The sequence below is a fragment of the Urocitellus parryii genome, chromosome 9, assembly GCF_045843805.1.
Source record: "Urocitellus parryii isolate mUroPar1 chromosome 9, mUroPar1.hap1, whole genome shotgun sequence".
NCBI lineage: Eukaryota > Metazoa > Chordata > Mammalia > Rodentia > Sciuridae > Urocitellus > Urocitellus parryii.
In genome coordinates, this window is record NC_135539.1 from 66,319,687 (window position 1) to 66,331,331 (window position 11,645).

An 11,645-nucleotide genomic window follows, 5' to 3' on the forward strand; every position below is an offset into this window, starting at 1 on the left:
CTCAACTTTTTTCTCACTATACCGGTAACTCAGTCTCTTTCTTCACAGCTTCCCCTTTCTTTTTCTTGCTTCCTTGCTTTCTCAAGGAACTCAGGTTTCTCTTTCACATAATCCTCCCTTTGACCCCTTCTTAGCAGTTCTCTCTGGAGAAGAAAATACCCTGTCTATTCCTCCCAGGAATGCTTAGCGTTGTTGGCCTTGCGGTTGCTGTGGAAACAGTTACTAGGCGACGGGGAGATGGAAGGCCGCATTGCAAACCAGGTTTCCTCTTGTCTTTCTGCAAGGCTTTTTTCCTGTCTGACAAATTCATATGGAAGCCCCTGTGCCTTTGGGAAAAAAGGGATGAAAACAGTGTCCTCTAGAACATTTTGTTTTTTTTCTCACTTTTTACGTTTGGAGAAAAAAATTCTACTACAGCCGAAACCCAGCGGTGCGCAAGCGTCAAACATTAAAGCTCTAGTGCGCAGGCCCCAATCCTGGCCGGGGCTAGGAAAGCTTCTAAGGCCGAGCTGACGCACAGGCCCACGTGGCGAGCCGGACTTGAGGGCGGGAGGAGCCCAGGATCTTGGAGGGCGGAGCGCGGGAGAGAGTCACGTGCCCCCTGCTCGGAGCTCGGGCGTGGGGCGTGGGGCGTGGGGCGTGGCCGCGTAGGTCGGCGCAGGCGCTGAGGCCGCAGCGCGGGGCGGGGCGGGCCTGCTGAGAGCCGGGGTTACGGGGCTGTCTACTGAGGCGGTACTGGCGGTTTATGGACTCTTTCCATTTCCTTTCCTTTTCCCCGTCTTGTCAGTGTGGTTTTCTTGGTGAGTTACTGGAGGAGAAAGAAAGGAAAACTAGAGACCAATCTGTTTCCATCGCATGCGTTTCTCCCATCGTTCCTTCTTTCCGCTACTCAATTGTAATCTTTGCGCTATTCTACCTGCTGTTTCCGTCTGAGGCTTCTCAGACCCCTCCCTCCCTGCGAACCCTACCCACCACCTGAGCAAGTGCACGCCCGCCCTCCCGCGCCCACCTGCTCCTTCCACCTGTGGCGCCCTTACCCTCCCCCTTGGCCCTCTGCTCTTTCCTGCGCTGCCTGGTGAGCTCTCCGCCCCCGTTACCCTCTGGGCGGGCCCTTCCCTCTCCTGTTGCTTTCTGCAGACCTGTGCTTGAGCAGCGTCGCCTGGACCAGCGATCAAAGTTGTATTTCAGTGAAGCAATTTACAAAAACAGTGATGGGCTAGATTAAGTGTTTGTGCAGATATCTAGTGTAAATTGTACTATACTGTACATTAGCAAATTAGGCGATTTTTGCTAATGATTATTTTAATATATTTAAATAAAAATGGCTATCGATAGTGATATAAATAAGACAGTTTGAAAGGAAAATAAGCCCTTCATAAAAGTAACATTTTTATAGTATTGAAAGAGTACTTGAAAATCTTTTCAATCAAATACTTGAGGCTATTTGGTATGAACCATTAACAACAGGACTAACAATCTAACAACAGGAAAAGCTTAGTCGGATTTGATAGCAATTTAAAAACAAAGATAAGTGATGAACTTGTAAAATGGCTGTAAGATCTTTGTGATTACACTGTGGCCTTACACTATGTGCTCCTTCCACCAGCTCTCCTTGTCTGTTTCCTGGGAGGTAGGGGACTAACTGAAGGCCTCTTAGGTTTTGGGGTCCGTAGTCAGAAACAGCAGACCTTTTCTTCCCCTTGGCTGGTATATCCCTAGTACATTTCCATCTTACAGTTGCCATAAAAGTGCAGTAAATTTAAAGAATTTTTGAAAACATCAGAACACTCTTCTTTATAAGATAATGAGCTAGATCTAGAGAGTCACTTTTCTGAGAAATTTTAAAAAGAAATTGTATTAATATTAATTTAGAATGATGAGCATACTCATGGCATAGACTTTCTTTTAGAAGATCCTTGGATTACAGCCAGTTCTCGTGAAATAATTTTTGAAGTGGTCTGTCTTGTGTTTTGGAAAGGCATATAATAGCAAGCAAATCTTTTAAATTTATAGCAAATAATACATAGTTTTGGTTAAACAGGGTTTTAAGAGTCCACAGATTTGAAAACTAGATAATTCTATAGTAAATTAAAAAATTTTTATGATTTGGAAGTACAAATTGATACGTTAGAATATAATTTTAGTTGATTAACATATAATGGTAAACTTAAGATACTGTTAAAAGGTTGCTGAAAACTAGTATGTACTTGTTTAAATACGTAAGCATATTAGCATTCATAGGAAAAATTTTAGTGTTTTCTATAATTTTTCCTTTTGAAATCTTTAATTTTGGTCAGCTTTTGACAGTAAAATTGTTATATCTTGTGCCTGAGGTCATACAGTACTTGAATTCATATGTACAGATGGATATTCTGGATTTATTTCTTAAAGCTATCATGCTGACACACCCTTTTTGTTTTGAATATAAAATGTCTTTCATATTTATGAAGGATCCACTGGAATTAGTGGTTCAAAAAAGTTCCGCCATAAAATGTGATTAATAGAGAAACTCATTTAAAAATTGCTTACTTGAGGAGCTAGGTTTGTAGCTCAGTGGTAGATATCTTGCCTACCATCTATGAGGCCCTGGGTTGGATCCCTGGCACTAAAAAAAGAAAAGAAAAAAAAAACTAATATGTAATGGAGTTGTGTGGAAATCTGTGGAATAAGGAATGTAAAGTATTTTTGTGGAGCACTTGCTTGACCAAAAAATATTCAGAATTAACAATACAGTGAAACCTGATTATTGATGTCCAAAGTATTTGTTTTGTTTTGTATTTTGCAATACTGAGGTTTGAACCCATGGTCTCAATACATGCTAGGCAAATACTACCACTGAGCTACATCCCCAGTCCTTTTGATTTTATTAAAATAAACTTAGGGTCTTACTTAGTTCCCAAGCTGGCCTTGAGTTTGTGATACTCCTGCTTCAGCCTTCTGAATAGCTAAGATATTTGCTTTTCACTAGTTTTTGATTTTGACTCTTATATGATTGCCTTCCATTTCAGTTCAGGTAGTTTTGCCCTTTGAAGAAAAATTGCTTATTCATGATCACTATAATGAAGAACATATTAAAATATTAATAAGTGAAAAGATTTAATAAAATCATTTTGAATAAAAGAAAAATGATCTACTGTTGATCCTCACTTCACAAATTCTGTATTTTTGATCTGCTAGCTGAAATATATTTGTAACTGCCACATCCACACTTGAGTACCACTTTTATAGACATTCCTGGACAAATGCAAAGCAGTGAAAATTTTGAGTAGTGTCACATGCGTGTTCCTAGCTGAGGTCAAAAAAGGTGATGCTGCCTTCTTGTTTTAGTTCTTGTGTTAAAAACAAATATCTTTTTCACATTCTATTTAGTGCCACATTTTCCACGTTTTTGTGTGTTAGTGAGTGACTTTGCTGATTAAATGGTCCCTAAGCTGAAGTGCTGTGTAGTGTTCCTAGGTGCAAGAAGGCTGTTGTGATGTGCCTTACAGAGAAAACAGTTTTGTGTGATTAGCTTCATTCAGGCTTGAGTTACAGAGCTATTGACTGAGTTCACAGTAAGAGATGAACAGTATAAATGTCTTTAAATGGAAACACATAAAGGTTACATGTTAATGGGTTAGCAAGAATCTTGTACCCAGAGGCTCACAGGAACCTAACCCTGTATTTCCTCTGGGAATAATGGTTCAGTAGTCCACAACAGTAAAGACTTTATTGGACATAATTACCATGGATAATGAGAATCAATAGTATTACCTCTTAAGTAAAAATCCAGTTTACAGAATGTTAAATGTGGGGGCATTATTCCATATTCTTTTGTCTTGGTTAGCTTAAAATAGACTTGAGTATAAAGGTTCTAAAATTAATTTATGGCTAGATGTTACAAAATCAAATTTGGTGTGTAACTTAAAATACAATTCATCTTTATTTTTCTTTAGAAATGGTAATGTTTGTCCTATGTTGTAGCACTTAACTGCCTTCAGCTAATCTAAGGAAGATTTGTAGTAAAAGAATATTGATACAGAATTTATAAATTGAACTGTAATCATTTTCTCTCTTTAATTCATATCCATTTTGCTCCCCCAGACTCTTTTGAAAAAAAGAAATGAGATAAAATTAAAAATGAGAGGGTATAGGGGAAGTAAGAAAAAGGCAGATTGCAAAAGGTAAAGTTAACACATGTAATGTTTGCCTTATAATCTTCTCATAATGAAGTTGATGTTAAGCATTGTAGCAACCAGCATAAAGTGGAAGATAAAAGATTCAAGTTACTCAGGTAATGCACAATAATTCCTGATACAGAGATCAAAAAGAAAGTTATGAATTGCAAACACAAAGGCAGACACTCTGTAATGTTTTAAGCAGAAACTTCTTGAATGGGAGGTTAATCAGGCTGTTTAACACAGTGCCCTTATAGCATGTAGTACTAAAGTGTACAGTTCTCTCTGGTCCTTGGATTATTCAAGGGAAAGGATCAGACTCCGCATAGCAAAATAGTTGTAGAATTTTATGATACTGAATGCAGTTATGTTTAACTTGAAATTTTTTCTCTTATAGATTTCATTTTTTTTGCAGAAATCACCTTTGCTCCAGAATCAACAAACTCGTCGTCTAAGATTGGTTCCTGTGTATCCCAATCAGTCAGTGGAGTCAAGCCCTAAACACACAAGCTGAAAAATCAAATAAGGGAATGAATTCTTTCTTTTGACAGTTTTTACTTGTAAGTTAAATTCAAAATTAGCTTAAATTGTTTAAACATTAAATCACCAATTTAGCTTAATCAGTAGTACATGATTAAAAGTTTTCAGAACATATTTAAACATACCCTTTAATATTTGGCGTGACTTAGTCACATATTAGTTATAATTAGAGAACATGTGAAAAGCCCTCACTATAAAGTTACTTCAATTTGAGTGACTATTGCAATAATTATTAAATTGCATTTTGCATGACAAAAAAAATTGACTTATCTAGCCTATTCACCACTGAGTATATTTCCAAAGACAGGAACTTGATCAGTATGGAGAATTGTAGAGGATCTTTAGAGGCCAGAAATTTTTTTCCTTTCATCATTGGAAACCTCCCTGAATTTCTTGGCTGTCTTCTCTGGAGTCTGAAATTTGAGTTAAGTCTTGCCACTAATGATGTTATAGGAATAGAAATAAAAGCAATGGGCCCATATAGATAAGGTTATAGACATAACCTTTGACTTTATGATGATTATTACTTTTTCTTAGCTATTTGCATATTATACCTTTCACTTTGGCTTTTTTAAGGCCTTCATATGAATAATATGTAGGTATTTTTCTTAATATGCATGTAAAAAGCACACAGGAAAGAAAATGTCATACATTTGTCTGTAGTTTAGAAAATTACGTAAGCATTTTATAAGCAAATATGTTCTTTTATTCTAGTTTTCTGCTGTGAATTCTATAATAAGAACTTGATAAGTAACATGATAATCCATCAACCTGTTCATATAACTAGAGAAATTGAATATAAAGAATATTGTTCATCTTTGTGATTAAAAGTTATTAGTACTCCAACCCCAAATTCTCTTTGCATCTGTTATAAAATATGTAAACCAATAAACCGTAAAGCAGTTTTTATTACAGTATTCCATAAAAGTACACACTGATTTGATTTAGCATATATTTTTAAAACATCTGATGTTACATTTCTGACTGAGTTTTCTGTTTATAGTTACTTTTTGTGGTTCTGGGAATCATACTTATTTTTTGAGTTTTTTTCCCAAGCGTTTTGAGATTGGAAAAGATACTGTTAAAAAGAGTAATATGTAATATATGGGCTATTTTTTTAAGTGTCCCATACACTTGGAAGACTTTTAAACAGTTTATGTATAGTGGGCATGGTTATATTCAAACCTATCAGTATTTTAATAGTTTGTTGATCTTGTAACCAATTGTCTCTTTTATTTTTATGTCTTTAAAAGGGCTAAACTCAATTATTAAATTGGCTCAGACAGAAAAGCGAAGAGAATGCTCCGTTTCAACCGATATCAGCATCTGAAACAGATAACACAAAAATGTGTTTCTAGTATACATGTTAAAACAGATAAATGTACACCACTATTTCTTTCAAGAACCTTTGCACTCACAGAATTAAGGAAGTCATGGTGTTCAACCCACTCTCTTTTGGGAGACAAAAATATTATCCTAATGGGACTTCCTGGTGCTGGAAAAACAACAGTAGGCAAAATAGTAGGGCAGAAACTAGGTCGTTGTTTCATAGATGTGGATGATGATATTCTTGAAAAAACTTGGAATATGAGTGTGTCTGAAAAATTACAGGATGTTGGCAATGAGCAATTTTTAGAAGAGGAAGGAAAAGCTGTGTTAAACTTCTCTGCATCTGGAAGTGTGATCTCTCTCACTGGGTCCAATCCCATGCATGATGCTAGCATGTGGCATCTAAAGAAAAATGGCATAATTGTATACCTGGATGTACCCCTAATGGATGTAATTAGCCGTCTAAAATTAATGAAGATAAATAGAATTGTAGGTCAGAATTCTGGAACGTCTATGAAAGAGTTACTTAAGTTTAGGAAACAGTATTATAAGAAGTGGTATGATGCTCGAGTTCTTTGTGAAAGTGGGGCTTCCCCAGAGGTGATAGCTGACAAAGTGCTGAATGAAGTTAAAAGGTACCAAGATGTGGACTCAGAAACATTCATTTCAACAAGGCATGTTTGTCCTAAAGACTGTGAACAGAAGCTTTCAACAAAATTCTTTAGCGAAGCTGTGACTGAGGGCTTAGCTTCTGATGGTGGACTGTTTGTTCCTGAGAAGGAGTTCCCAAAATTAAGCTGTGGGGAGTGGAAAAACCTAGTAGGAGCAACTTATGTAGAAAGAGCACAGATACTGTTGGAAAGGTGTATACATCCTGCAGACATACCTGCTGCCAGATTGGGAGAAATGATTGAAACTGCTTATGGGGAAAACTTTGCCTGCTCAAAAATTGCTCCTGTCAGGCACCTTTCAGGCAACCAGTTCATCCTGGAGTTGTTTCATGGGCCAACAGGATCATTTAAGGATTTATCTTTACAGCTTATGCCTCATATTTTTGCACACTGCATTCCACCAAGTTGCAATTATATGATACTTGTAGCTACTTCAGGAGACACAGGGAGTGCAGTCTTAAATGGTTTTAGTCGTCTTAGTAAGTATGAGAAGCAAAGAATAGCTGTGATCACATTTTTTCCTGAGAATGGAGTAAGTGATTTTCAGAAAGCACAAATAGTTGGCAGTCAGAGAGAAAATGCATGGGCAGTGGGTGTCAAGTCAGATTTTGATTTTTGCCAGACAGCTATAAAAAGAATTTTTAAAGATTCTGATTTCACTGGCTTTCTTACTGTGGAATATGGAACAATATTAAGTTCAGCTAATTCCATAAACTGGGGCCGACTGCTTCCTCAGGTAGTTTACCATGCTTCTGCCTATCTTGATCTCGTTAGCCAAGGATTTATTTCTTTTGGAAGCCCAGTAGATGTCTGTATTCCCACAGGAAACTTTGGAAACATATTAGCAGCAGTGTATGCCAAGATGATGGGAATCCCTATTCGAAAATTTATCTGTGCCTCCAATCAGAACCATGTTTTGACCGATTTTATAAAAACAGGACATTATGATCTAAGGGAAAGAAAATTAGCTCAAACTTTTTCACCATCAATAGATATTCTCAAATCCTCAAACCTGGAGCGACATTTACACTTGATGGCTAATAAAGATGGGCAATTAATGACGAAATTATTTAATCAGTTAGAAAATCACCATCACTTCCAAATTGAAAAGATTCTAGTTGAGAAACTTCAGCAGGATTTTTTAGCTGACTGGTGCTCTGAAGGAGAGTGCCTAGCAGCTATTAATTCTACCTATAATGCTTCAGGATATATTTTGGATCCACACACTGCTGTTGCAAAAGTGGTTGCAGACAGAATGCAAGACAAAACTTGCCCAGTGATTGTCTCATCTACAGCTCATTACTCAAAGTTTGCACCTGCTATTATGCAGGCTTTAAAGATAAAAGAAATCAACCAGACTTCATCAAGTCAGCTTTATTTATTGGGTTCATACAATGCATTACCTCCACTACATGAAGCTTTACTAGAGAGAACAAAACAGCAAGAGAAGATGGAGTATCAGGTTTGTTCAGCTGATATAAATGCCCTGAAGAGTCATGTGGAAAAACTAATCCAAAATCAACTCATAGGAAGGTTTTCCGAGTAGAACATTTTTTTCCTGGTGATAAGTATGCAATAATAAATCTCAAAAGTTGATTTGGAGTACAACAGCATTTGTTTCTATGTAAATGTATACGTATATATGTGTATATATTTATCTGTTAATTTTTGGAACTTCAGTAGCCTAATTTCCAGGACAGATCATTATACCTACATATACCTCCTTCAATCCTTAATCTAGAAGTGACAAATGGTGGCAAAGTACATGGAACCTTCTATCATATGCTTTGCTTTGTGCTCTTGAGGGCTATGTCAGTTTCTGCTCCCTCATCTCCACTTTTTAAATGGACCAAAATGTACTCAGTTTTGCAATTAAAAATATTTAAGCACAATTGTTAAGTACTATGCTTGTAACAATTTACTATTTCTCTTTCGACTAGAAAGTTTTTATTGCTCAAAATAGCTAACTTGTTTGGAGGAATTAGTAAATTCATCTATAAAGGTTAAGGCCAGTATTTTAAATCATTTTTAAACTCAATTTTGAACTAGAATTAATTGTGTGTTTCCTACAATTATCTAATTATATTAGATAAGTGCTCTGCCCTTCACTCCCCTTTGACTGTTTATAGTTAAACAGTCAAAGGGGAGTGAAGGGCAGAAGGAGGATGAAATTTGAAAGCAAGACAGTATTTAAATCCAGGATGTAACAGTCAACAGAAGTACTTAGAAGTGGATATAGAAATAAAATTACCTATTTCAAGAGGTCAGTTCTCCAAAATTGTTAATAAAGGTATAGGTATTGTTATAGACAGCCGCTTTCCCATATTATTGGAATCCATTTCTATATAATTGATCTATTAACCCTTCAATAAAGTGTTTTGTTTTCTGTGTTTTTCTTGTTTTGTGGCAGCTACACAAAACACTAACACACATTTAATTTGCATTACTATGTAGTGACAATAGATTTTAACTAAGATTTATATTTGCAAATTTACTGGATATTTTATTTCTGAATTAAATATTGTCACTGAAAGGATCCATTTATGTATGGGCTACTCTCAACCACAAGATGGCATGCCTAACATAATTTGTCTTTGCGATAACATTTCTGCCTCATTTTCTGGGAGAACCACCTCCATGAAGAAATGATATTTAAAAGTTGTAATGATGAAGAAGTTCACCAGAAGCAGTTTTTAGAAAGTGTTAAATTATGTTAACATCAGATCTCTGACTTTACTTCTAAAATGGAAGTTATAAAGCCAAAAATAGAAAACCAGCAAAATAATGGAAGTTTCAAAGTTCTGCACATATTCATGTTAGTGTTTTTCCCCCCCACACCTTTTATTTTTTTTTTTTTTCTGGTGGTACTGAGAATTGAAACCCAGAACCTGGCACACACTAGGTAAGCACTCTACCACAGAGCTCTATCCCCAGCTTTTTTAGACAAGCTCTCACCAAGTTGCCAAGACCGACCTTGCATTTGTGATCCTTCTACTTCAAACTTCTCAGTAGCTGAGATTTGCACCACCACTCCTATGTGTATTCATTACTTTATAATTTAAGGATATTTGTTTCAGTAGATGATATGTTTAGAATATGAATTTGAATGTTCACTGTGTGTGTGAGAATGCTCTATTTTTCTGGAAGTGGGAATGACAGTGAAAAAAGAAAAGCATGATTTTTGCTGTGAAGAACTGTAGTTAACAAGAGACCACAAACATGGAGTTGTGTGCGACACTAGACTTATGCAAGATGATATCTGAATAAGTGAAAATTGAGTAATACTGCTGATTGTTAAAAAAATTTAAAGGAAAGGATTGTTAAGGAATGATCAGAAAAGGTTTCATGGAGGACATTCTGAGATGAGGCTTGAAATGGGAAGATTTTCTAGGTGAAGAAAGAGGGAAACATTCTAGACGAAGGCCATGTTAGCAGGGAAGGTAAAATGGTAAAGCCCACCAGCATTTATTTGTGGTTAGTTTGCTTTTTCACTCTTCAAAATGGTCATTTCATGTCTCCACTTTTTCTTGAAACTCTGTCCTTCCACTTTCAGCCAATAACCTTTTTTCATTTCAGAGGAAAAAGTTATCGTGCATAACATCTCAGCCTCCCCACATCAAGTGTATAAATCTGCTATACTCATTAGCATCCTTTCCTCCTTCCCTTCAGTGAATTTGGTAGCAATCCTCCTCCTTTTAAAGAGCAGTCTCTCAGATGTGCCTTGTAACTTGTTCCCTTCAACTCAGATTATTTGCTTCAGCGGTTATCTTCTCTTCAACTTCTCCCATCAAGTGGAACCTTCCTGTGGCTTTTAGATGCTCTCTGCATTAAGAGCAAAACTTCTCAACACCCACATTTCTTCCATCTATTTTTCTTTATGCCCCAACCAAAATTAAGCTCTTCAAAGAGTTGTCTACATACAGGGTTTCCATTTTCTTCTTATTTCTTCCACAGTGCATAAAATGTGAACAGTTTAAAGATGAATAATAAATACCTAAGTACTCACCACCTCCTGAGCAATGAAGAATAGAACATCACTCAGACATTTGGTTCCTGCTGTGGTTTCTCTTTGATTACATTCACTTTCCTCCTCCAGAGTTAACCACTATCTAAATTGAATCATTCATTTTTAAAGTAGTTTTATTTTGTTTTAGTTTTGTCTCTCTGAATTTTATCTAAATGGAATCATACTGTATGCATGATTCTGGGACCTTTATTTTTACTCAGAAATTTTCATTCAATAAGATGAATCAAGCTATGGTTCATTGATTTTTGTTTTTAAATAATAATCTGTTGTGTGAATGTCACTACCTATTTCCCAGTTAGTGGGCATTTTGTCTAATTTGTATCTTTTAAAGATGAACTTTCATAAAATTTGTGTTGAAGGTTAGTGAATATGGACTTTCAATCATTTGTAATTCTTTTAATAACAGGTAAAACTAGTTTTCAGATCTTGAAATTATTAAAAATATGGGTTATTTATGAAATGAGTCATCAATTTTCAGTCTGTGGTTATAATTGTAACTTTTACTATCTTTGAAATTATTTTACAGTATCAAATGCAGTGAATTTGTAAGATTTTTGAGAAACATGAAAATTTTAATTACGTATTTTCGAAATAAAAATATTTCAATCAAAATAGAGTTAAGACAATAAATTGTACAAGATTTCGGAGTTTAATTGCAATTCATTTTCAGAAATAATCATGGATGACATTGATTCTCTCAATCCATTAAATCATTTATAAACATTTTATAATTGAGACTACTTAATGTAAGTTTTAAAAAAGTAACTTTTCATGTGAACATGAAAATATTGTTTTTTGTCTCCATCCAGGAAAATAAATAAAATCTACATATGAAATAGTTATTTGTGTGGTCCCCTTCTGTGCACTCCAACCACTAAAATCATTAGTTTTGTCTCTTTAAAACTTGAAAAACAAATAGAT

General features: G+C 35.7%; 1 protein-coding gene across 1 annotated transcript; it reads left to right on the forward strand.

Moving 5' to 3' along the window:
* Positions 1–699: 699 nt before the first annotated feature.
* Positions 700–11,305, forward strand: Thnsl1 (threonine synthase like 1). Its single transcript, XM_026401202.2, has 3 exons — positions 700–800; positions 4,573–4,717; positions 5,951–11,305. Exon 3 carries the CDS (start codon positions 5,997–5,999, stop codon positions 8,241–8,243), a length of 2,247 nt encoding a protein of 748 aa, XP_026256987.2. The 5' UTR covers positions 700–800; positions 4,573–4,717; positions 5,951–5,996; the 3' UTR covers positions 8,244–11,305.
* The last annotated feature ends 340 nt before the right edge of the window (positions 11,306–11,645 follow it).